Here is a 27,218-nt window from a genome sequence, read left to right on the forward strand (position 1 = left end):
ACACACACACACACACACACACACACTATGTAAATAAAAACCTGAACTTGGGGGAGGGTGGGAGGCCACGCATTCTTTTTACTGCGCGGTTACCGACAATGCAGGGGTCCTCAAAGGCGGGAGTGGGAACACACCAGACACTCAGAAGCAGGACGGAGCTGGGGTGTTGCCGTCATAGCTTCTAATGCCTTTGGAACTGGGCTGGGCGTCAGGTGTCTTTCCCGGAATAGGCTAGAGAAGACAAGTCCAACTTGGTTTTTAAGGCTCTCGTCAGCTCGGTGGCCAGCAGCTCGTGCAGGGACACGCCGTCGTGGGCGTACACCCAGTTCTCCCCGGTCCAGTCATAGCGCTTCGGGCCGCTGCAAGAGAGCAGATCCTCAGCGTCCGCACTGCAAGATGCTGAGTCCGCAGACGCGGCCACCCAGACACGGGCTGCTGTGACACCCCAGGAGGCAACCGGAACAAGGCTTGTCTTAGGGCCTTTCTGTTTTAGAACAAGTACACAAGTAACCCCTTGGAACAATGCACAGGTCCTGAAAGCCTGTGAACCCCCTCGATGAGCCTCTATTACACATGCTGAGCTTTCGCCTTTCCTGACACACATGTGATACACCTGCTATGTCAGAGGCGGTGGTTTTGTGTTTTTTTTTAACGTTTATTTTATTATTTTGAGAGAGAGAGAGAGAGAGAGACAGAGTGTGAGCAGGGGAGGGGCAAAGAGCAAGAGGGAGACACAGAATCTGAAACAGGCTCTAGGCTGTCAGCATAGAGCCCGACACGGGGCTCGAACTTACAGACTGTGAGATCATGACCGGAGCCAAAGTCAGACACTTAACTGATTGAGCCACCCAGGCATCCCAGTGGTGATGTTTTTTAAAATTATGGCCATTTGTGTGCCGCTGACATGATTTTACCCTCACTAATATTATTATTATTATTTTAGTACACTCTTAACATGTGCAACCATGACCTCTATCTACCAAAACCCTTCACCCCCCAGAAAGAGAGCTGTGGATCCACTGAGCATGACTCCCCTACACTCCTCTCCCCAGCCCCTGGCAATCACCTATACTATTTAAGAATATATATATTTCTGAATTCAATTTTAAATCCATGAAATGGCAAGTTCCTCCATCTCGAGCTCACCCAGTGAACAAGAGGGCACCTCCATCCATTCATGGTGGGATGCTGCCTCTGTGTGGGCCTGGGCGAGCTGGGGTTAGACATGCGTTGTCATTCCAGAGGTGGGGGGGGTGGCGGGGGACAGGCAAGCCAGCAGACAGGGCCGGTTGGTGGTGATGCCTTGCTGGGGGTGGAGCAGAGAACCCCGGGGGCGCATGAGAAGGGCACTGGGTTCACCTGCGCACTTGGGGTGCAGGGTGAGGACTGGGAGGAGTCTGCAGGGAAGAGGGATGCTTAGAAGGTGGGCATCTTCTGAGGCTATAAAAACATCAAAGGTTTCTGGACCATCAACCAAATGCTGGGGTTTGAACCCTTTCCTAATAACAGAGATAAGAGGCGTAAGCCAAGAGGACCGAGGCCTTTGTTCATACGCACAACCAGCCACATACAAACTCTCCGGGCCATATACCAAGAATGGACAGGCTGGACCACATCCACAGGATGCGCGCTTGGTCCCGGCCTCTGACTTGCTGCTGGAGTGCCAGGTAGAGCGTGAGAAACCCCCAGGCCCCTCCACTGCCCCCGGGGCTTGGAGCCACGGCGCTGGCATCCCGGTGCGCACCCAGGGGTCATCCTACAACCTCCCATAGTGGGCAGGGGAGGCCTCTGTGTCCACGCAACCCAAAAAGCTGCCATCTGAAAAAAGCCCCCAAAATACCGGAAATGCATCCCCCAGAGAAATTATTTTGGACGTGGAAAATAACCTTTTTTTCCTTGAGGACCATAATACCTGTGATCGTAAACGGCTCCTTGGCAGATGATCTTTCCAGATTCCCATCGTGAAAGACAGACTGAACAAGCCTGGGCTAGGAGCCTATCGCTGGTAGGTGTGTCCAAACACGATGCGGACTTTTCCAGCCTCCAGTTACAACACGGAGGGACCGGAGCCATCACAGGTGGGTCAGTGCCCTGCCCAGCATTTACACAGCCGCCAGTCCCCAGAGCTGATGGCTGCGTTTGAACCGGTCCACCCAGTTTCTAGTTCAGGTCCCCCGGGGATGAAGGTAAGAATAGACCGTTATCAGGCATGGCTCCGGTGGGGGTGGGGGGCAACTGTTTGAGGCCAGAGAGAGCAGTGTGATTGGCCCACACAGGGTAAAACGTCCAACTTCAAATGAAAGGACCGATCCAAAAAAGCAATGCCATCCATAAGGGCCCTTGCTAGAAATGAGTGACTTCTGGGGTTGTTTTTGTGAAATAGAACACATTTCCTTGATGAGGTTGGAGTGAAGGAGGCACAATGCTTTATTTATTTTGGACAAATAATGACACACCCTTGCATGACAAACGGTATAATACTAACTGCCTAAAAATTATGTGCCTGAGTGGGGCGCCTGGGTGGCTTAGTCNTGGTCTGTGAGTCCAAGCCCCGCTTTGGGCTCTGTGCTGACAGCTCGGAGCCTGGAGCCTGCCTCATATTCTGTGTCTCCTTCTCTCTCTGCCCCTTCCCTGCTTGTGCTCTCTCTCTCTCTCTCTCAAAATTAAATAAATGTTAAAAAAAATTATGTGAACGTTGGGGCAGGGGAAGAGTTATGATTTTTTTTTTTTAAATGCAAATACCACTGAGCTTTCAAAGAACTCCATCCTGGTTACATTTGGGCCTTTCCCAATTCACAGTGTGTTCTCTCTGGAAGTGCTAATGAATGGCCCAGGAAGGCTGGTCTGAGACCTTTTGTGAGTGTTTCTCTGTAACACTCTTGTAATCACTCAGAAGGATCCAGAAGGATGAGGGGCCCCCTCTCCACGCAAGTTCTTGGGGCTGGAGATGCAGCGTGGGCAGGTGGCCTCCAACACAATCTTTTATTCCACTGGATTGAAAACACATCAATGGGAGAGGCAGGAGGGATTCAGTGCCTTGGAGTGGAAGCTGAGGAATCTCTCCCACCTCCACACGACAAGCAGCCTGACTCCGTGGAGGGAATTCAACCAACCTCTAGCGGGGATGCTCAAAACAAGCTAGAGGTCAAACTTGAACCTGCTTTGTAGACAAAGGGCAACTCCTTCCAATGCCGCAGTATCAAAAGTTGGCCTTTTAAAAGGCAGGGCAGTGATTTGAGAGAGAAAAACTGTCCGGGCCAGGTTCTGAAAAGTCCTCAACTTTCTGCTTCAGATCTCGCGGACATCTTAATACCCACCAATATCTCAATATCTCAGCATCTGCCAGATTATCGGCATGCAGACATACAGAAGCAGAGTTGGCCATCCTACAAGGATGTGGGGAGCGCAAAGGAAGCATCAGGAAAGGCACGCTTACAGGCACCCACCCACGACAGGATGCCCCTTTCCCAGGGTCTGCCGTGAGCTGAACAGCGCCAAACTGTGACTCCGAGACCTACCTGGATGGTGAAGACAGCCAGATCTGCTTGTTTGGGGTCTGCTTGTTGATCACGTAGGTTCCTAGATCTCCACCCAGTTTAACTGTTAAAACACCACTCTAGCGGATCAGGAGGGAAAGAGCACGAGGAAAATAAAGACAGAGTTATCTCTTGGGCACAACTGCTTCAGACCTGGACGCTTTCCATTTATACAAGTACACAACATATATACACTGCGAAGAGCTGCCTTTCGCATTTAGACTCGGCACGTCATGCAGAAAGCCCAGTGCTCTTTGAGTGAGACTGTGATTAATCACGACAATACTTGGATCTCACGGTGCTTTCCCTTACTCCCTGCGAGGCAGCACGGCGAGAATTAGATTATTCCCCTCTCAAGGTGAGGACACCGCAGTGGCCTGTCTGAGGTCTTAAACTGGCCAACAGAGGGCCCACATCCTGCCTGCTGCCTTGGTTTCCTTAACTATCAGCCAGAACACACAAGAGGGCTTTACAACAGGCAGACGCTGGGCGCCTGGCTGGCCCAGTCGGTGGAGCATGCGACTCTTGATCTCAGGGTGCAGAGTTCAAGACCCACACTGGGCATGGAGCCTACCTAAAAAAAAAATGCAGACGCCAACCCCACCGGAGAACCATGTCAGCCCAAACGTCAGACAGGACAAGTTCATTACCAAAACAAGGAAAAAAGGCAAGATAGAAAGAAGTAGTCAAACCACCTGCTTTGCTTGTCTTAGAAGAGCAATCATAGGGGCACCGCGGGGGCTCCCTCGGTTAAGCATTGGACTTTGGCTCGGGTCATGATCTCACAGATCGTGAGTTCAAGCCCCACGTTGGGCTCTCTGCTGTCAACACAGAGTCTGCTTCAAAAACTCTGTCCCCTCTGTCCCTCTCCTGCTCTCTCTCTCTCTCTCAAAAATAAACAAATATTAAAAAAGAAGAAAAAGAACAGCAATACTATTTGCTCTGCTAGTAGAAGGCCGACACTCCAGACTAGTTTTTATTCTCAGACTCTTCCCACACATTTCAGGAGCTGCTCTCAAGGGCTTTATTTTCCTAGACAAGAGCCCTGAATTCTTTAAAAGACTAGTTGGTTCATCTTTGCTCAATAAATGCTCATTTAAATTTGAAAACGCTCTTTCAGCAAAGGAGCCCTTTACTCCCAAGGTCTGAGGTTTCTTTAGAAAGGGCAGGATCTTACAGAAGCAGCTACAGAGCTCAGTACCCTTCACTGGAGCTGGTGGGCAGGGGGGAGCCCCTCTTACTACTCCCCCCCTCCCCCCCACCTAGGGTGTGAGCTGTGCAGACACACCCGGACAGCTTTCTCTGGGCTTCTACAGCGCTTGTGCAATCAAGAGGTCCCGAATGCTTTGTGCCTGGTTTGCAAACACAAAGAGCGACTGAAAAGGTAGACAACAGTAATAATAATAATAATAATAATAATAATAAATACTAATAATTTAACTGACAGGCAAGGGATGAGGAGTCTATTGGGCTATATATATTTTTTTAATCTTTTTCTTAATGTTTATTTATTTTTGAGAGAGACAGAGACATAGTGTGAGCAGGGGAGGGGCAGAGAGAGGGAGACACCAGATCCGAAGCAGGTTCCAGGCTCTGAGCTGTTAGCACAGAGCCTGACACGGTGCTTGGACCCATGAGCTGTGAGATCATGATCTGAGCCGAAGTCAGATGCTTAACTGACTGAGCCACCCACACTATTTTTAATACCATTTTTTTTTTCTGCTTAAAAAAGAAAACAAAGAGGGGCCCCTGGGTGGCTCAGTCGGTTAAGCGTCCGACTTTGGCTCAGGTCATGATCTCACAGTTTCTGGCTTCAAGCCCCGCATCAGGTTCTGTGCTGACAGCCTGGAGCTTGTTTCAGATTCTGTGTCACCCTCTCTCTCTGCTCTTCCCCTACTTGTGCTCTGTCTCTCTCTGTCTCAAAAATAAATAAATTGTATAAAAAAATTTTTTTTAAAGAAAAAAAGAAACAAATTACACAGACATCAGGGATACATAAGTGTACATCACAGTGTACATAAATTGGTTTTTTTCTTTTTTAAGTTTATTTTTATTTTTTAAAATAATCTGGGGGCGCCTGGGTGGCTCAGTTGGTTGAGTGTCCGACTTCGGCTCAGGTCATGATCTCACGGTTTGGGGGTTCGAGCCCCACATCAGGCTCTGTGCTGACAGCTCAGAGCCTGGAGCCTGCTTCAGATTCTATGTCTCCCTCTCTCTCTGCCCCTTTCCCGCTCATGCTGTCTCTCTCTCTCTCTCTCTCAGAAATAAATTTAAAAAAAAACATTAAAAAAAAATAATCTGTACACTCAGTGTGGGGCTTGAACTCATGACCCTAAGATCTAGAATCAGATGCTCCGCTCACTGAGCCAGCCAGGGGCCCCATAAGTATGTTTTTAAAAAACTTTTTTCATGAAACCCACCTTTACTACTTTGGTGGAACCACCACCTTTCACTTACTTAAAAGTGTCTTCAAACTACAATTCAGGGGTGCCTGGGGTGCTCAGTTAAGCGTCTGACTCTTGATTTCAGCTCAGGTTATGATTTCACAGTTAATGGGTTTGAGCCCCAATTCGGGCTCTGCACTGACTAAGTGGAACCTGCTTGTGATTCTCTCTAACCCTCCCGACTCTCTTTCTCTCAAAATAAATAAATAAGCATTTTTAAAAACTGTACAATTCAGTAGTTTTTAGTATTTCACAGTGTCTTCATGAAGGGTGCAAACATGACTAATTCTAGACTATTTCCACCACCCCAAAGAGACCCCATACCCAAAAGCCGTCATTTGTCTTTCCTTCCTCCCCCCATACACACTTTTCATAGCTTATTCTTCCATGAGATACCAGGCTCAGGGGATCAAGACGGGAACTGTTTCCAGTGTGACCCATCTGTGCTCCTTCAATGTCCCATTGCACCTTGGCCCCCACACTGGAGGCGGCGCAGGTGCAGAGGAGAGAGCAGAGAGCGGGGTCCCAGCCTCATCAGCCCGGCCACCCTCCTCAGGACATCTGTGCTGCCTCCTTCAGGGACCTGTGCACGGATGGAGGCACACAGGCACCCAGGGGCCGTGCACACTCCTGACCACCGTCACGCCGTGGAGCAGGGGACCAAATGAGCGATGGCAGATCCTATTTGCGGAAAGCCGAACTCAGCTCTTTCCAATTCAAAATCTTGTTTTTTAAATGTTTGTTTATTTTTGAGAGAGAGCACATGTGCATGAGTGAGCAGGGGAGTGACAGAGAGAGAGGTAGACAGAAGGTCCTAAGCAGGCTCCCTGCTGACCTCAGAGAGCCAGATATGGGGCTTGAACTCATGAACCATGAGATCATGACCTGAGCCAAAGTTGGACACTTAACCCACTGAGTCCCCCCCACCCTCCGGCACCCCCTTCCAACTCAGAATATTCTGCAATGAGTCCAGGGAACTGGCCGCTCCTTCACAAAGAGCATATTCATAAAGCAACTGTGAGATTTCTTCTAGAGGCACAGGCAAGCTGTCTCCCCGACCTGGCACCTTCTCTGCAGCACCCCTCCCCCCAAGACCAGCAGCCCCAGCTGAGGCACCCTGACACCTGGCACCTCACCTGGCACCGCAGTGAGGTTACCCTGACACCCGCGGCCGGGCCCAGAGCCTGTGTGTGCCCCCACTGCCCTTCTGTGCCTTCCTCCCTGCACCTGAGCCGCCGGCTAGTTAGCTGAGCACTGACACCCTCTCCTCCACTACTTTAAGCACTTAGAATGCAGACTTGTCTTTTTTTCCGTTTTTAATGTTTATTTTTGAGAGAGAGAGAGAGAAAGAGCGAGTGGGGGAGGGGCAGAGAGCGAGGGAGACACAGAATCCGAAGCAGGCTCCTGGCTCTGAGCTGTCAGCACAGAGCAGGATGCGGGGCTCGAACTCACGAACCGTGAGATCATGCTCTGAGCCGATGTCGGACGCTTAATTGACTAAGCCCCGCAGGCGCCCCAGATCTGTCTTTTCATCCAAGCGCCTTCAGTGTCCAGCACATCCATTCTCTGTGCAAAATACTGGACAGACACAAACCTACAACGGTGGAGGAAGGGACGGAGCCGAGGGTGACCAGGCAATGGTGATGACGTGCATGACGTTAAGGGCCGGGTTACACAAGACAGAGGGGCTCAGCACTTAGTCCCCACCCACCTCCTGCTGTTTACATGCCAGTGTTCTTCCCCCACGGAGCCAGCGGCTGTTTCCAGAGGAAACTGGCAGGAGGAGGGAAGGAACGGACGGAAGGAAGCTAAGCTACCAACTGTTTCACCAGGTTTTAGTGTGTTCACGACGGTCTCAAGTTCATCAGCATTATTCCTTGAGGGGCAGTCGGAGACTGTTTTGGGTGTGGGCAGACTTACACGCAGGGGAGGGGAGGGGAAGTGGGAGAGAGTCAAAATATCTCAGTCGCCGCTGACCCGGGCACCACACAGTCAGGACAGCGCTTGGCCGCAGCGGGTGGAGGCGTGCTCCCGCCAGGGCCAGCCAGCATCAGCCCCGCGCACAGGGGGCAAAGGGAGCGACTTCCCCTGTCACGAGCTCATCTGGTAGCAAAGGACACACGTGGGATGGCAGGAGGGGTCAGGTGATTTCAGCTTTACCTGCAGCTTCCTCTTAAAGAGTAAGAATAATGAATGTGTAGGATTTTAAAAATTTAATCCTAACATAAATCAGAGAGGTAGAGGGACGTCACTCACTTTACAGCTGAAGAACCCGCCACTCCCAGGAGTTAAGCTAATTCACTTATGGACGCTTGTCAGGGGCGTCTGGGTGGCTCTGTCGGTTAAGGATCTGACTTTTTTTTTTTAATGTTTTATTTATTTCTGAGAGAGAGAGAGACAGCATGAGCAGGGGAGGGTCAGGGAGAAAGGGAGACACAGAGTCTGAAACAGGCTCTAGGCCCTGAGCTGGCAGTCAGCACAGAGTCCGATGTGGGGCTCGAACCCACGAACTGTGAGATCATGACCTGAGCCGAAGTCGAACGCTCAAGTGACTGAGCCACCCAGGCACACCTAGGATCTGACTCTTGATCTCAGCTCAGGTCATGATCTCTCCGTTAGTGGCTTCTAGCCTTGCACTGGGCTCTGCACTGACAGCATGGACCCTGCTTGGGATTCTCTCCTCTCTCTCTCTCTCTCTCTCTCTCTCTCTCTCTTTCTCTCTGTCTCTCAAAATAAATAAATAAACATTAAATTTATTTTTTAAAAGGACTCTTGGAAAGAAAATACAAACCCGGGATGATAAGCTAGGTGCTTTCTCTCCACATCCAATAAAATGCTGCCCCTGAGAGCAAGTGTGGGTAACCTGGGGCCCAGAGGTGGCCTCCAGGGGTGTGTGAACAGCCCCTGCTCTGAAGCTGAGGTTGTACTCATCGGCGTGCGGGGAAGATTTTCTCGGGAGACGGCCCAGAGAAGGGTCAGGAACGTCTGCTGTAGGACAGTGATATGCCGCCAGCTTAGGGAGTAAAGAACAGGACTGCAAACCAGTTCTCATCCAAACGCCCAAGAAGCCGGGGCCCCAGCAGGGAAGCAAGGAAGTTGGCTTGGAAGGAGCCCCTCAGAGAGCGCGGTGCTTCTCACAGTCCCGGTCAAGTGCAGCAGACTCCATGGGGGCCTAGGGACGGGCGGTGCTTTCTGCTCTGGTGGTGTCCTCTCTACTGGCAGTGCCGGTGGAGGTGAGGCCTGGACCCAGACGCTGCCCCCCAACATTACCCACCCACCGACAGGAAGACACAACAGCCAAGGAGCTCCCCAGGCCACCCCCTGCACGGGGAGCAAGCAGAACGAACATGGTCCCGCGTGTCTGGGTTACTACTGTCATCTGTCTACACAGCCAGCAGCAAGCTGGTAAAGTATGGATGGTGCTGAGCGGCATCAGTCAAACGTGTGTTGTTAAAGTCAGTGGGCCCCATTCCCTTTAGGCACTGAATCAACATTTGTTAATCCCTGTCAGGTACGTGTGGGCACTGGGACACCCAGAATGGACAGTGTCCTGGCTACCAAGGAGCTCGGTCTAGCCGGGGGAGCCGATGTGTAAACAGACAGAACAGAGGGTGATCGGGGCTCCATGGAGTCACCCTCAGCGTGCGGGGCAGGAGGGAAGGGTGGTATCTGCCTGGAGCATCTAGGAGGACTTTCCAGGGGACGTAATGCCCAGCTGGACCCTGGGCACAGGGACACACAGCACCCCGACAAAGCTCGAGTAATAGTGTTACAGGTGTTCTATTGCCTATGATGTAGTTTCAATAGATTTATATGTGGGATATATGTTAGCTAGAGCCTCAGACACTCTAATCAGGAATTCACACCCCAGGGTAGGCAGCATTTCGAAGTTTTTTTTTTGTTTGTTTGTTTCTTTTCTTTTTTAATGTTTATTTATTTTTGAGAGAGGGAGTGGGGAGGGGCAGAGAGAGAGGGACAGAGGATCTGAAAGGGGCTCTGGGCTGACAGCAGTCTTACACAGGGCTCGAACTCAGATTGTGACCTGAGCTGAAGTCAGACGCTTAACCGAATGAGCCACCCAGGTGCCCCAGCATTTCGAAGTTCTTGATCAGAAGTCCCAACAACAGAGGCAGCTATTATATATATGCCTTTAGTTCTACATCTATACCAAAGAATTTCCTAATTAGCAAATGATTTGTTAGAAGTAATTTTGCCCGGTGAGGAGAGTGCTACTGAAGGTATATGGACTGGCCAGGAAAACACGCAGGTGCCTCTTCCTTTGCAGGAATGGCTTTCCAGATTCTGACCCAGCAGCTGGGTCACTCTTCAGGGCGACACCCTGCAGGCAGGACTTGGAAAAGGCCCTGTGACCCACCACTGAGCAGGAACATGTGCCGCCTGATTCAGTGAGGGAAACAGAATCCGGCTCCGAAAATACTGCCACATCTGCCTCTAATGAAAACACTCATGCAAAATACCCAAGTTGCTAAGTAATCTCACTAATCTTATAAGGATGAGTGGTGGGACTGTTTTTGTGGCATTTTCAAAATTTATTTATTTTGAGAGGGGTGGGGAGGGGCAGAGCGAGAATCCCAAGCAGGCTCCTCACTGTCAGCACACAGCCCGTCGTGGGGCTCGAACTCACAAACCGTGAGATCCTGACCTGAGCCGAGGCTGGACACTTAACGGATGTTAATGGATGTTTGTCTGTAAGGCCGAGTTTAGCCCGAGCCTTGGTTTCCCTCTAAGCGCAGCCAGCCCCTGGTGGGGAGGCTGGGGGAGAGGAGGGCTGTAACCCCCCAACTCCAGCATCCCAGTCAGTCAAGCTGGGAGGCCAGTTTGTAATGGTTCCGCCGTCTGAGGCTGTCTACACGGGCACTTCTAGAGCCCTGCCCAGAAAGTGTTGCGTGTTGCGCGGACCGCAATCGCCTGGAAGGCATCGGACCCTGTCTTGCCCCTTGCCAGTTTCGACCATGAAGTCCCTCCCTATCCTCACAGCCAGGCTTGAAACCTTCCAGAGTCTGCTACCTGCTCCATCTGGTGGTGTCCCTTCTCCGTCCCAGGACTTCACTGCAATGTCCAACACCATTTCTCTCGCTGTAGCCCAACCGCCGGTTGTCCTAAATAATTCCATGGTTCACTCCAAATTGCACCCTTCGTGACACTTCCAACTATTAATTAACTGCTGTCAAGAGGATTAACCTCCGTGGGGGATTTTCTCCTGGCAAAAAGGGAGCTGGTCCCTAAGACCTAAACAGAATTCTAAATCCAAAGGTGGGCCCTTACTCAAGTCTGCCACCCGGTGGCCAGTCGGTGCAGAGCAGCACTGCCTTGGCTTCCGGGATCTGGGGCTCACCCCAGCTGCGTATTAGGATCATCTGGGGAGTGACTACAGAAACATTATTATTATTTTAGAAACAGAGAGAGAGCGTGTGTGAGCAGTAGAGAAGGGCAGAGGGAAAGAGAGACTCTTAAGCAGCCTCTATGATCAGCATAGAGCCTAACAGTAGGGCTCAATCCCACCACCCTGGGACCATGACCTGAGCTGCAATCAAGAGTCAGATGCCCAGGTGCCCTGATTATAACAACTTTAAAAAGCTCCTGTGCCTTGGTTGGGACATACTCCCAAATAAAAATCCCTAGGGGTGGGACCCCGGGTGCAGATTAGAATCCCAGGTGAGCTTTTCAAAATTTTGCTTCCTGAGAGAACACCCTGATCTACCAAACCAGCATCTCCAGGAGTGGGACCCGGGTCTATGTGCTCTGAACACACCCTGCTTCAGAAGCAGCAGCCTAGGGGCGCCTGGGTGGCTCAGTCGGCTGAGGGTCCAACTTCAGCTCAGGTCATGATCTCATGGCTTGGCTCATGGGTTCAAGCCCTGGGTCAGGCTCTGTGCTGACAGCTCGGAGCCTGGAGCCTGCCTCGGATTCTGTGTTTTCCTCTCTCTATCCCTCCTCCACTCAACGCTGTCTCTCTCTTTCAAAAATAAATAAACATTGCAAAAATTTTTATAAAAAAAAAAAGAAAAAGAAAATGAGCAAAGAGGTACCCCAAATGAGACATCATAGTCTTCCAGTGTGTAAGGTTTGTCTGCAAGGTCTTCAAAAAACTCTGCTAAGGAGTCCAACGTCTTCTCAGCCAGCCTTTCATAGGTGGTCTCATCCAGAGAGCTGCAGGGGAAACACAAAATGTATGCTTACCAAACAGCCCCATCCTATGAACGTCAAGCTGGCTGATTCATTCATTCATTCATTCATTCATTCATTCATTCATTCATTCATTGTAAGCCTTACCCCCAGTTCTGGCTTGAACTCATGAGCAAGCCAGATGCCCTGACGTATTTATTTTTTACTTAAATTAAAAAATTCGGGGCGCCTAGGTGGCTCAGTCGGTTAAGCGTCCGACTTCGCCTCAGGTCATGATCTCACGGTTCGTGGGTTCGAGCCCCGCATCGGGCTCTGTGCTGACAGCTCAGAGCCTGGAGCCTCCTTCAGATTCTATGTCTCCCTCTCTCTCTGACTCTCCCGTGCTCACGCTGTGTCTCTCAGAAATAAATAAAACATTAAAGAAATAAAAAATAAAAAGATATTAAAAAATTCATAGAAAACAGCTAACGCGTACAGTGTAAAAAGTTAATCAAAATGAACAAATTTATAAGGAAGTAAACTTTTCTTCCCAAATAAGCAGCTCCATCCAGAGTCAACTAGGACAGTCTCTTCTGTATTCATTCAGAATTTTACATTCTTTTTTTTAAAAGACCTTAGGGAGGGTCTACTTTTAATATTTATTTTTGAGAGAGAGAGAGAGAGAAACAGCATGAATGGGGGAGGGGCAGAGGGAGACACAGAATCTGAAGCAGCTCCAGGCTCCCAGCTGTCAGCACAGAGCCCAATGCAGGGCTCGAACTCGTGAACTGCGAGATCGTGACCTGAGCCGAAGTCCCACACTTAAGCGACTGAGTCACCCAGGCGCCCCTTTATCTTTTTCTTTTTTAATACAGAAAAGAAGCAGCGTGCAGTTTTTATTTAACATACACTGGACACTGTTCCATATGAGTACATACAGATTTTCATGGGATTTTATTTTATCTGTTGAACCCAACTCCTTCAGTTGGTCATTGTGCTGATTTCCATTGCTTTTGTTGTTAAGATTTATATTGGGCAAATCACAAAGTGGGAGAAAATTATTTGTACTACATGTATCTGAAAAAGGGCTTATTTCCAGAATATAGAAACAACTGCAAGTCAGTAAGAAAAAGAAAACCCAACAGAAAAAAAAGGTAAAAAAAAAACAAAAAAACAACTTTGAACAGGTATCATTTTTAGAAAGATATCCAAAGGGCCGGTGAACGCATGAAAAGGTGTATAGCTTTATTGATCTTCAGGAAAACGCACACGAAAAAATCACAATGAGATGCCTATCAGAATGATGGCTGAAATGGAAGACCGGTAGTAATAAGAGTTGGCAAGGAAGTGAGGCAGCTGCTCTCCACTGGGTGTGTGTGTGTCTGTGTGTGTGTGTGTGTGTGTGTGTGTGTGTGTGTGTGTGTGTGAGAGAGAGAGAGAGAGAGAGAGAGAGAGAGAGAGAGAGTGAGTACCTGTGGAAGGAGGGTCCCTGCGGAACCCAGTGGTGGGAGGCAGACTGGAGCAGTGCTGAGGAGCTTTGTACCAGAACCCACTGGGCTCTATTTCCCAGCGTCCCCTGCAGAGAGCTATGGCCATTTGCCCAAGCCCTTCCCACTAACATGAGTGGGTGACAGCACCACTTCCGGGGCTTCCGTGCCCTTGTCCCTTTCTGTGGAATGGACGGGGTGACCTGGCCTCCACCCTGCAGGGGGCAGTAAGGTACTGACACGGGACAGGAAGGTGGAAGGAGCCTGGCTGACGGAACCACCACACAGAGGCATGCCCGCCCTGGGCCGTCTGCTCCCAGGGACACAGACCACTCCTGGCTCGAGCCGTTTCAGTTTTGGGTCTCTGTTATTGAGGCGTGGCCCACCGTGACTGCTAAGTCACCAACGAGAATAATAACAAAACTCTAGAGACAACCTAAATGTCCAGCAATAGGGGACAGGTTAAATGAACTATGTGTGGTCCATCCATTAAGCGTAATATTATTTCCTTAAACAGATGCTTACGAGAACTGCCAATAGAGAGATAACAGGCTTTGTATGGGATGGGCTTTTTGCTTTTTTTTTTTTGTAAAAAATGGTAAGAGAAAAGGAAAAAATCTAATAAAAGATATAAGAGAGGAGCATGTGCATGTATGCCTGTGGTATGTACTGAGAGAGAGGGGGAGGAGCTCTCTAGTGTGGAAGGTGCTTGATCTTACCGAGGGTCGCCCAGAGTTCCCGCTGTCCTCAAGCTCATCAAACAGACGCTCTTCTTTTTGACATTCACAATCTGATTGAGGCGGTGGGTGCTCCAAGTCTAAAAGCCAAAGTTAAGAAGAACGTTAACTATTTTTCAGTGTATCATAGTCCATGAATGCATGATTTAAATATCACTGCTTCTACATTCGAGAATAACCACATTCAAGTTTTCTAGGAGCCAGTCTTTCTTTCTTTTTTCTTTTCTTTCTTCCCCCCTCTCTTTCATTTTTTTAAAATTTTAAATGTTTTTTATTTTTTTTCTGAGAGACAGAGAGAGACAGCATGAGCAGGGGAGAGTCAGAGAGAGAGGGAGATACAGAATCTGAAACAGGCTCCAGGCTCTGAGCTGTCAGCACAGAGCCTGATGCGGGGCTCGAACCCATGAACGGTGAGATCATGACCGGAGCCGCACTCGGATGCCCAACTGACTGAGCCACCCAGGCGCCCCTCTCTTTCTTTCGTTTTATTTAAGTAACCCAATGTGGGGCTCGAACACATGACCCTGAGATCAAGAGTTGCCCACTCTCCCGACTGAGCCAACCACGGGGCTCCTCCAGGATTGTTTCTTAGGAAGTGTTTTCACATTCTTTAAGAGCATTACCATCACTTCTCTCAGGCTCTCTAGGCCTGTGCTGTTCAATATAATAATCACAAGCCACACGCAGCTATTTACATTTAAATTCATTGTAATGAAATTTAAGAAGTCAGTTTCTCAATTAACTGGCCACATTTCCCGTGTGCTATGGCCTCATGTGGCTGGCGGCACGCAGAACACGGTCACCACCACAGGAAGCTCTACTGGGCAGCACTGCGCCAGGCTCTGTGAATTACGTGGCGGTCAGCAGAGGCGAGGCGGGGAGGCATCAGCACTGCTCCCGGTATTTGACGAAACAACAATGAACAGCAAGGGGCAGATGTGTGCTGATGTCTGGAGGAGGGGATCGAACCGCAGCCCGGCAGGTCTCAGGGACACCATCTGCTGATTCGTCCCAGTACAGAACTTGGGAGCATCCAGGCGCCTGTCTCTGACTGAACCCACCAGCGCTACCGACCAGCGGGAGAGCCAGATGACATACCAGAGGACAGTGACAGACACAGGAGGGGATGCTGGCTGAGGGACCTGCCCCAGTGTGGGAGGGGACGGAGCCTACCAAGGGAGAGAAAAGTGGTACATCTGGAAGGGAGACGGCAGAGTAGATGATGGCGAGGTTGCCACAGGGCCTTGTGATGGCACTCGGCTGCACTTCATCCTGGGAAGACACCCAGGGGCTTGAGGGGGTTCGTGGCAAGATTCACATTCTCCAAAGGGCACTCTGGAGCCAGGTTCAAGGTCGTTATTCTCTTGAGCCATCAATGCCCTTGGCCAACTCCGAAAGAAGGCAGAGGGCACGGGGCTGAGACGTGGACGAGGGGGAAACAGGAGTGCAGAGCACAGAGGGCATGATTTGATTTTTTATCCTTTTTTTTTCTTTTTAAATATTTTTTTTATTTATTTCTAGGAGAGAGAGAGACAGCATGAGCAGGGGAGGGTCAGAGAGAGAGGGAGATACAGACTCAGAAACAGGCTCCAGGCTCTGAGCCGGCAGTCAGCACAGAGCCCGACGCGGGGCTCGAACCCACGAACCGCGAGATCATGACCTAAGCGAAAGTCGGACGCTTAACCGACTAAGCCACCCAGGCGCCCCTTTTTATCCTTTTTTTAATGTTTTTATTTTTGAGAGAGAGAATGTGTGCACGCAAATGGGGGAGGGGCAGAGAGAAAGGGAGACAGAAGATCTGAAGCCGGCTCTGTACTTAAAGCAGAGAGTTCTATGTGAGGCTCAAACTCATGAACCGTAAGATCATGACCTGAGCTGAAGTTGGATGCTTAACCAACTGAGCCACCCAGGTGTTCCCAGAGGATTAATTTTAACTTTTTTTATTGGTTTATTTTTGAGAGAGAGACACACAGAGCATGAGCAGGGGAGGGGCAGAGAGAGGGAGACAGAATCTGAAGACAGGCTCCATGAGCTGTCAGCACAGAGCCTGACGCAGGGCTCGAACCCACAGACCATGAGATCATGACCTGAGCCGAAGTCGGAGGCTTAACCAACTGAGCCACTCAGATGCCCTAAAGTGGGCATAATTTCAAAAGGCTGGTCCTGAAGAAGTGAGAGAGCTGACGTGATAACCACACATTCTAGAGTGTTCACTATTGCCTTGGTGTTGATAGAAATGGACGTGGTTAGTCCTCATTACAATCCTGTGAGGCAAGTACTATTATTACAGTGGGATTCGTGACAGTTCTGCTCTGTAAAGTCACCAAGAGCGCTAGATTAGTGAACCACGCCTAAGGGAAGTGCAGGCTTAGGCCCTGCAGACCTAAGGGCACATCTGACCAACCGATCATTACATAACCTTGTTTTACATGTTTTACATCCAAATTCCGCTCAGGTCATGATCTCGCAGTTCATGGGTTTGAGCCCCGCATCGGGCTCTGTGCTGCAGCTCAGAGCCTGGAGCCTGCTTCACATTCTGTGTCTCCCTCTCTCTCTGCCCCTCCCCCACTTGCACTCTGTCTCTGTCTCTCAAAAATAATAAACACTAAAAAAAATATTAAAGACAACCTGTTTAATATATATCGTTGATTCGTGAACACTGTGCTCGGGGCCAAGAGCGCGGTAACGGAGGCCTGAGCGGGGCTGACCCAGCACACGTGTCTTCTCCGTGAGGCACGTGACAGCCTGGGTGCACTTGGAGCCCGGACTGCACTTGAGCACCAGGCTGGGGGCCATTTTAAACAGTGAAATCAACATCAGAAAACACAAACAAGCAGACAAGGCGCCGCTGCGTGGCCGCTGAATAGGGTGCTTGTTCACAGTGTGGGGGCTGCAACGGAAGGCAGGGAGTCGCCCTGTGTGACCTCGGTTGGGAGCATGCGAGCATGGGGCGCCTCCGGCGTGGCCAAGCGTGACCCCAGAATCACCCTGGGTACCGATTGGGGGGTTGCAGGCACATTTTATTGAGAAGGTAAATTCACAAGGACAGGACCCATGAAAAATGAAGGTAAGGCTGTATTTGTATTTTACAGATGAGGAAACTGAGCAGAGTCACACAGATACAGTTATAAAGTGGAGGAGCTGGGATTTGAACCCAACGCTGTCTGGCCCCAGGGTCTGGGCCACAAAGGAAAGAATCGTAATATTCAATCTCTTAATCTGGTGGTGAAAATATGGGAGTTTGTTATCAATCTTTAAACAGTACAGATATTTTATATACAGTGTTATATGTATAAACTCACATACACTGTGGAAGACAATAAAAATGAATTTAAAGTGAATTAGGGATTCAGCCTGGAGGGCTCAGTAGGTTAAGCGTCCAACTTCAGCTCAGGTCCTGATCTCAGGGGTTCGTGAGTTTGAGCCCCGCGTGGGGCTCCAAGCTGACAGTGCAGAACCTGCTTGGGATTTTCTTTATCCCCTAGCCCTCTGCCCCTCCCCCCACGCACACTTTCTCTTTCACTCAAAATAAATAAAATAAACTTTAAAAAAAAAAAGAAAGTGAGGCGCCTGGGTACCTCAGTCTGTTAAATGTCCAACTCATGATTTTGGCTCATGTCCGGCTCTAGGCCGACAGCGCAAAGCCTGCGTCGCAATCTCCTGCTCTCTGCCCCTCGCCATGTGTTCTCTCTCTCAAAATAAATAAATAAACATTAAAGAAAAAAGGAAAAGAAAAAACAAAATAAAGTTAATGAGGGCATGACCTGCTTATGAAGTTAGGTCAGAGGCAGCGACACTGCCGCCTCCTGGGAGCTGCCTCCTGTGTGACCAGGGAAAGGTCGGAGGCCCAGCCGGGTCCCACTCTCGTTCTCAGTAGGGTCAGGGGCCGCACGACGGCACCAGAGGCCTCCGGGAGCCAAGGCCGTGCGCTTGGACCCCAGGGTTTCTGACGAGGCCGGAGCTAAGAACCGACAATCAGAAGCCGCCAGCCACACACGCGTGGCCACGGGGCCCCTGGAACGTGGCCGCGCTGACTGAGGACCTGGATTGTAAACCTTAAGGGATCGTCATTTAAAAACGACACTTAGGGGCGGCTGGGTGGCTCTGTCGGTTAAGCGTCCGACTTCGGCTCGGGTCACCATCTCACAGTTTGCGGGTTCGAGCCCCGCGTCGGGCTCTGTCCAGCTCAGAGCCTGTAGCCTGCTTCGGATTCTGTGTCTCCCTCTCTCTGCCCCTCCCCCGCTCACACTGTCTTTCCTTCAAACATAAATAAAAAACATCAGCCAATCAATCAAGTCCAAATTCCAGAGCTCCACAGGCAGTTGGAGTTGGATTTCACGCGCCCCCGTCACCAGGCGCAGCGCGCCCGGCATCCCCGGCCACTCAGAGCCGACGTCGTGGGCCTTCCTCCCCCAGGCAGGTGGTCTTGCGGGGTACCCGCGCCCCCTCCCCTGCGGTCCTCAAGACCCCGATTGAGCACCGGCTCCATCCTGCCCCGCGGCCTTCCTCGACCCCACAAGTCGGGACTCACCGGGGCCGCCGCTGCTTTGCGCGCCCAGGGGAAGGAGCTTTCGGCGCCCAAGCCTTTCACACGTTAATCCCAAGGAAGCTCACACCGGCCGCACCAACGGGCGTTCCCTCCCTCGGAGAGCTTCCAGATGCCCGGAGGTCACACGGCTCCGGGGAACGGGGCCAGAATCTGGAAGGCAGGCCCAGTCGTTTTCCAGAAGCTTTACTGCTCTCGCTGCCGTACTTCGCAGCCTGGACCTTTCCACCTCGCTGGAGGAAGCGTTTCGCTCCTAAAGTCCATGCTTGAAAACATCCCTCTAACAGTGTGTGTGTGTGTGTGTNAAAATTTATTTTGAGAGAGAAAGAGAGAAGCAGTTGAGGGGCAGATGGCAAGAATCCCAAGCAGGCTCCGTGCTAAGAAAGGAGCCGGATGCGGGGCTCGAGCTCACAAACCATGAGTTCATGCCCTGAGCCCGCATCAACAGTGGGGCGCTCACCCGGCTGGGCCGCCCGGGCTCCCCTGTGCTATTTCATTCTATGTATTCTATGTACGATACTAACAGTGTGTGGCATACACATGTTTGTATATTACAGTACCTAGTACCGAATACAGTATCACTTCGGTTGANACACCTGGTGGCCACCGGTGGAAGGCGGCGCGGCTCGGCTCAGCGCTCAGGTCCCCTCTTCTGTTGGCCGTGAGAAATGGCCCAAGGTTAGACCTCAGGAAGAACTTCCCAGCGTTGTACTGTCTCTGTTTCATACACATGGAAAGCGCGCTTCGTTCGGGGCACAGAGCTCAGCCCTTAGGCGACATAGGGACTGCGTAACCGGGGTCCCTGATATCGGAGACCTTATGACCCGCTGCTGCAGATTTCCATCCAAGGATTTGAGAGCTGCAGTCTTGCTGTGAACTCAGAGTTGATGGTCTTGAAGCCGCTTGGCCGTAGGTTATGGCAGTTAGGAGCGTGCAGACAGGAGAGGGACTGCCTGGTTTAAAAACGAACTCTGTACTTCCCGGCTGTGTGACCAGTGGGCAAGTTAATTAACTTCTCTGTGCCTCCTCTGTAAAATGGTTTTAGAAGTTTCTACTTCTTAAGGTTGTTTTAAGGATAAAATGAGTTTCAGCCCTGTAACGTCTTTGTTTTGTTTTTGGTTTCTTGGGGGGGACAAGCCCTAGGCCCTGCTAAGTGTATGGTAAATATTAAGTTGATAATACACTTTAAGAGACATTTTTTACTTAGGGAGTAGGTTGCAAAGGAATACAAATTGTGAGTGTTTCTTTCACGTCTTCTTTCACGTCTATATGCTTGAGAAAATGCCAAATGAGCATCCCAGAGAAGATAATTTTTATGGGGAAGATGCTGGGCAGAGGAGATAGGTAGTTGGTGCTGAAGCTTTTCCAAAGCCTCCCTGGTACTTTGTGAACAGTGGAGATAAAACGCATGTGTAAATGTGTGGGAGTCTAAATGACAAGTGTCAAAGAGGAACACAAACTCAGATATCAGCATTGAGTGGGAGAGTATATACAACCAGGGGTGGGGACAATCTAGGAAGCCTTCAGGGAGGAAGAGGCATTTGCACAGGGCCTTGAAAAATAGGAGGGGGTGGGATCTGATTGCCTCTCAGGGAGGGATCCAGGGCATTCCTTTGTATGAGAGGTTAACTCATAAGTCCGTTATTGAGCATCTGTTCCGCCTCTGCCAGGCGAGGAGCGGCCATGCCTCCCCTGTAAATGACCTGCAGATACACTTGATAGTTCAACCAAAGTGGGGGGCGGGGTGCGTGTGTGTGCGCTACTGGCGTCTAGTGGGTAGAGTCCAGGGGTGCTGTTTGATAACATGCTACGGACAGGATGGCCCCGTACGACCCAGAATTATCCAGTACAGGGCGGTCACGGAGGCAGGGCCCAGAAGCCCTCACTAGAGCGAAGGGAAGTGTTTTGATTGGCAGCCCCAGCCCCCACCCTGTCGCGCTCATAGCGAGGCTGCTCACACCCCCCACAACCTTACTATATACCCGGGGAGGTGCCCTCGTATGAACCAGTGTGCTTAGCACGCCCTGGCGTAGAGAAGACCCCGGCACTTGCCCCAGCGTTTGCTCCCTGCAGAGTTGATGTCACTGCCCTGTCTTTGTGGCCAGGGATGCAGGCTCAGGGTCGCAGAGCAGAGAACGCGAAGGCCTCACAAGCATCTGTGCTGAGATCAGACCGAGAAAGACAGATACCGTGTGACTGTGCTCCTAGGAGGCCTCTCAACCAACAAACCCAATGAATAAATAATCACAATCTGACCTGTAAACCTAGACAACTGAGGGGTGTGTGTGTGTGTGTGTGTGTGTGTGTGTGTGTGTGTGTGTAGGTGGGGGGATGGGCAAAATGGGATCGCGGTCAGTGGGAACGGATCGTAGCTGCGGTTGTGGCGAGCACGGCATGATGTGTGAGCTCTTGAATCACCGTGTGTGTTGTATGCTTGAAGCTAATGTAACATTGTGGGTCAACTACACAAAAAAAGGTTTTTGTTTTAAGTTTATTTATTTTGAGAGAGAGAGAGAGCTAGAGAGCGCGTTCCTGAGCAGGGGAGGGTCAGAGAGAGAGGGAGGGAGAGAATCCCAAGTAGGCTCCTCACCACCAGCGCAGAGCCTGACGGCGGGCCCGGTCCCACGACCAGGAGATCATGACCTGAGTGGAAACCAACCACCCAGGTGCCCCTCAAGTGAAAAAAAATTATTTTAAAAATCTGGTTGTTCAGATTTTTGGAAGCGGTCGAAGGGTATCAGGCACACCTAGTGAGAAAATGGGGCATCGCGGCTTGTGCAGACAAAGCTGTTGAGGGACCCTGTAGGGCCCAGTGCCTTTTTTTTCCTCTCTAGGTCGCTTCCGCCCAAGGGCAGGTGCTAGGAGGTGGTGCGTAGGCAATCCAATGCCCGTGAAGTGGTGGGGAGAGAGTATTCCCCTGGAACTCACGTGCTCTGCTCTTAGCGTGACCTTGGTTGGACTTATTCTAAGGCAGTGATTCTCAACATGTCCGGACCAGCAGTTTTAATATCACCTGGGAACTTGTTAAAAAAGCAAATTCTCAGGGCGCCTGGGTGGCTCAGTCCGTGAAGCATCTGACTTCAGCTCAGGTCATGATCTCACGATTCGTGGGTTCGAGCCCTGCATCAGGCTCTGTGCTAATGGCTCAGAACCTGGAGCCTGCTTCATACTCTGTCTCCCTCTCTCTCTGACCTTCTCCTGTTTGTACTCTGTCTTTTTCAAAAATAATTTTAAAAAAGTGAATTCTCAGGCCCTATCAAGTCCTGCATAATCATAAACTCTGGGGGTAGGGCCCAGGAATCTGTGTTTTAACAAGCCCTCCAGGGAAATCTGATTGATGCACCTAAAGTGCAAGAACTGCTTCTAGTAGGGTATGTCTGGGGCAAAATTATGATTTAAGCCAGTGTCACAAGGGTGATCTTTCTGTTTTTTTTTTTTCAAATGTTTTATTTATTTCTAGGAGAGAGAGAGAGAGAGAGACAGTGTGAGCAGGGGAGGGTCAGAGAGNTCAATCTTTTTAAAATGCTTGACTCTTATCTCTCAAATACATAACTTAATGATCATATATATGTATAATGTATCCCTTCACCCAAGAAAAAATTTATTTACTTCATTACTTCATTAATTCTTTAATTTAAAAATGTATTATATACTTCTATTAAATGTTATTTATATATTTTATAGATAATATCTAACTTACACACAGTAATTTTATGTTAATTTGTGCATATTGCATATACATTTTATCGATGTGCATTCACATAAATATATTTTGTATAATTTTCATAATTTGTATTATAAATATGTATTATATATGTGTCTTGTTATGTAATATGTATTATAGAGGTAAGTTATGTATAATTACATAATTAGTATAATAATCATTACTTAATATTATATATTTATATAAACATAGCATTTAATAATTGGTCTATAGTTATTAATTCACATGAACTACATAATCAATGATGTAATATAATTACATATAAATATATATCACTCTCTTGGGGAAAGAGATCTGACCTCTGCTTACCCCTTCAGACTCATCGTGTACCCCCTTGCCACACTTCCTAGCCTTCACCTTGCTGTGCCCTGCTGTGCCTTATGCCTTTGCTCTGGCTGTCCTTCGTGAACGTCTCTGTCACCGGGGGCGCCTTCTCCGCAGGCCTCAGTAGGCATGTGCCCTCCTTAAAGAGCCATTTTCTGACCACTGTACCTAAAGGAGATTTCTCCCTCTGTCCCCTTCCCTCCGTCACTCCTCTCGATTGATTTCCCCCGTAGCAGGCCTCCCAAACGGCAAATCCATTGCTGGCGTTCTACCTGCTAACTGAACGTCCGCCCCACTCCCATGCATTCTCTTCACCACGTGGTTCCCCAGCGCTGGGCATGCTGCTGGGAAGTACCAGGTGCCCAGGCACTGTTCGCCAGACGAAGGGATGGATGGATCATCCTCATCTCTGACCTGCTGGATGAGCTTTACCTGGACAATGGGGATGACGGGGGTACCCGGCACATGGTGTGGTGTGAATTAAATGAAATAGCGTGCAGACTTTTTGGTAATGGCACTTGGCTGGTAGGAATTACGGTCACTATTCCCTTTCTCTGTCACTGAGACCTAGGCTCAACTGTGACGTGCTTGGGGCAACTCTGGGCTAGTCGTTGAACCTTTGAGCCGTCAAGGTTTATTCCACCGAGTATTTTATTGATGCCTGCACACTGTTCTAATGCTGGAGTATGGCGATGCACAAAATAAACAAGACTCCTTGGTCTCATGGAACTTAGATTCTAAAATCTCCAATGGCCTGGATGTTCTTAGATTCTGTATCAACGCAGGAGAATGATCTAGCTGAGTTATGAGTAGACCAGGAAGGAGAATGGCCTACCCTAAAGACTGGGGACGGAGAGAGGGTTGTCCTGGGCGTAATTTCATCCAGTTCCACTGGGTTTTGAAAATCACTTGGCGGGTCTCCTTGAACTAAGAGTGTGCTTGCTACGGCACAACATCTGATGGTGTGACTGCAGCTCTTCACTCTGAGAGCACGTCAGAATTTGAGGAGCCGGAGGACCGCCAGGGGAAGCCAGGCCTCAACCTTTCTGGTCCAGTGCTCTTGCTCTCCAGGCTTAAACAACAGCAATTTCCCTGGTTTCGGGACGTCAGTCCCAGGAAGGGCTCTGATTGGCTCTTCTGGGATCGTAGGCCCGCCCCTGGGGGCCGTCACTGTTGCTAAGGGGATGGGCTAAGCTGATTGGTCAGGCCCGGGAGGCAGGGCTTATTAGCAGACCCACGCGGTGGGAAAGTGTGCCAGGGAGCCAAGAAACATCTGCTGCCTCCGTGAGCCGTGAGCCACGGAAGATAAAAACTGAAGTCTCCAACTTCTCACTCCTTGCCTGGCCTCGGGCTTCACCTCCGGGATCTGGCTCAGAGCCTAACACCGAATTTACCGCCGGGAGGTGACTTCAGCCCTGGGGAAAAGCCAGTCCGTTGCATTTGCTTGGATTGGTTGATAAGAGAAATTTCCCAGGAATTTCTCCAGTTGCCACGGGCAAATTTTCCTACAATGAGGGATGAGAAATAGTAGTTTGTCTCAGGAGACTGATTATGGGACCAGAATCTGAATCCAAGCTCTAGAATGCAATTTGAAACACGACTCTGAGCTTAAAAGAGATTTAAGTTCATAAGATAGTCAACAAATTAATTGATCAATAATTCCCAAAGGTTTTTGACGATAAATAAGAAACCTGTGAATTATTTAAGTAACATGCTAATTTTCGAAATCTTCATTAGCCAGAAAAAAGGAGGTTTGGACTTAAATGCTAAGAAAGTGTCCCTGCCAGCTCCCTTGGGGCCATGCGTGATTGTGTTTGAACCTTGAGCTGACAAATGAAGAACACTTCAGGCAGAGACCTCTCACTGTACAAAACACTCTTAATGGAGGCTGGTTGAGAGGACACAGGAGAGAAGCATGTGATATATCTGAAATATCACTTTACGGAGTCATTCTTTTTGTTGAATTAGTGTTAACATACCAATAGCCCTCAAGGAAGCAGCCTCATGCAGTAGAAACACGTGGGTTTTGTGGATTCAGATGTATTTGCCAGACAAATACATTAACATATTTAAACATAATTCTTCTAAATGTATTTGTGTCGGATTAATTAATTAGACAGATGTTATAGACTGACCTGTGCTCCCAAACTCCTATGATGCCATCCTAACCTCTAGTACTCCAGAATGTAACTGGATTTGGAGATAGAGCTTTTATTTTATTTTTTAAAAAGTTTATGTATTTATTTTGAGAGAGCGTGGAGGGAGGGGCAGAAAGGGACTCTCAAGCAGGCTCTGCACTGTCAGCACAGAGCCCCATGCAGGACTCAAAACTCACAAACTGTGAGATCATGACCTGAGCCAAGATCCGATGCTTAACCAACGGCACCACCCAGATTCCCCTAGAGCTAGAGATTTTTTTTTAATTTTTAAAAAACATTTATTTATATTTGAGAGACAGAGCATGAGCAGGGGAGGGCAGAGAGAGAAGGAAACACAGAATCTGAAGCAGGCTCCAGGCTCTGAGCTATCAGCACAGAGCCTTATGCGATGCGGGGCTCGAACCCTCGGACCATGAGATCATGACGTGAGCCGAAGTCGGATGTTCAACTGACTCAGCCACCCAGGCGCCCCTAGAGATAGAGCTTTTAAAGAGGTAATTAAGATTAAATGAGGTCTTGAAAGATGGGTCCTAATCCAATATAACTGATTTCTTTATAGGATGAGGAAGAGACACCAAGGCCCCATAAACACAGAGGAAGGACCACGTGAAAAGGCAGTTTGAGCGCCACCTGTAAGCCAAGAAGAGAGGCCTCGGGAAACCAACCGACACCTTATGCCAGCGCCTTGATCTTGGATTTCAAGCCTCAAGAACTGAGATATATTTCTGTTGTATAGGCCAGCCTCCTGCATGGCATTTATTTTCACGGTCACCCTAGAGAATTAGGGAACCAGGCAAAGCTGGTTTAAAGAGCATGGAAGACTGGTCTGCAGTACGACTGCGACGTCAGACTCACACCAGTTAGTGTCCTTCAGACGCGTACATCTATTGCCTCTGGGTTACCTTCCTAGACAGAACCGTTTGCATCTTAGGACTTTTCTCCAAGGTAGCACTCTTGAGATCTAATTAATAACAAATCACAAGTCGAACGCAATCACTGTCATAGAGCAAAGTCCCTCAGTAGCAGCAGTACTAACCCTGTGGACAGGACAGTTTTGTTGTGCGGGGCGGTCTCGGGTGTTTGAAGTTCAGCGGCAACCCTGGCCTCTGCCCACTAGATGTCAGTAGTATGTGTTCCCCCATCCATTCGTGCCCCTCAAAAATGTTTCCAGACTTTGCCAAATGTCCCTAGAGGGAGACAAAATTATCACTGTTGTAGTGTAACTTTGAATTAAAGACCCAGGGCCTTATTTTTGCATTCAGATCCCTGCGCTGCCCCTGGCTATGTGTCCTTGGTCTAGTTTTTAACCTTTGAGTTTGTTTCTTCAACTGTAAAACCGGATGAGTACACCTTTCCCTCGGGAGGTTTACGTGAGGATTAAGTGAAACTCTGTGTCAGACAGAGGCTTTAGCCAACTCTAGTCACACGCTTGGCCTCACCATAGGCCATGCTGCCTTTGCTCAAGAGTTATGTTCAGGGGCGCCTGGGTGGCTCAGTCAGTTGTGTGTCCACCTTCAGCGTGTGGTGTCATGGTTTGTGGGTTCGAGCCCTGCCTTGGACTCTGTGCTGACAGCTCAGAGCCTGGAGCCTGCTTCGGATTCTGAGTGTTCCTCTCTCTCTGCCCCTACCCCCCCCTCAAATAGACATTAAAAAATTTTTTAGGGGCGCCTGGGTGGCTTAGTCGGTTAAACGTCCGACTTTCGCTTAGGTCATGATCTCACGGTTTGTGGGTTTGGGCCCCGCGTCGGGCTCTNGTGTAACTTTGAATTAAAGACCCAGGGCCTTATTTTTGCATTCAGATCCCTGCGCTGCCCCTGGCTATGTGTCCTTGGTCTAGTTTTTAACCTTTGAGTTTGTTTCTTCAACTGTAAAACCGGATGAGTACACCTTTCCCTCGGGAGGTTTACGTGAGGATTAAGTGAAACTCTGTGTCAGACACAGGCTTTAGCCAACTCTAGTCACACGCTTGGCCTCAACGTAGGCCATGCTGCCTTTGCTCAAGAGTTATGTTCAGGGGCGCCTGGGTGGCTCAGTCAGTTGTGTNAATTATGTTCATACACCTGTGACCCTCAAGGGCAGAGAGCACCCTGGGACCACTCTGGCTGGCAGAGAACCGACAGGGGTCTGTGTCTCAG

The 27,218-nt window shown here is 49.5% G+C and overlaps 1 protein-coding gene across 1 annotated transcript; it reads right to left on the minus strand.

Annotated features, from left to right (window-relative positions):
• Positions 1-6: 6 nt before the first annotated feature.
• FXN (frataxin) lies at positions 7-17,126 on the minus strand. Its single transcript, XM_077759297.1, has 6 exons — positions 16,959-17,126; positions 15,392-15,499; positions 14,313-14,410; positions 12,031-12,151; positions 3,519-3,616; positions 7-359 (listed from the first exon to the last, which is right to left on the minus strand). The coding sequence occupies exons 1-6, from the start codon at positions 17,124-17,126 to the stop codon at positions 209-211; spliced, it is 744 nt and encodes a 247-aa protein (XP_077615423.1). The 3' UTR covers positions 7-208.
• Between the last annotated feature and the right edge of the window lie 10,092 nt (positions 17,127-27,218).

The sequence above is a fragment of the Crocuta crocuta genome, unplaced genomic scaffold (assembly GCF_008692635.1).
Source record: "Crocuta crocuta isolate KB4526 unplaced genomic scaffold, BGI_CrCroc_1.0 scaffold41, whole genome shotgun sequence".
Lineage (NCBI taxonomy): Eukaryota > Metazoa > Chordata > Mammalia > Carnivora > Hyaenidae > Crocuta > Crocuta crocuta.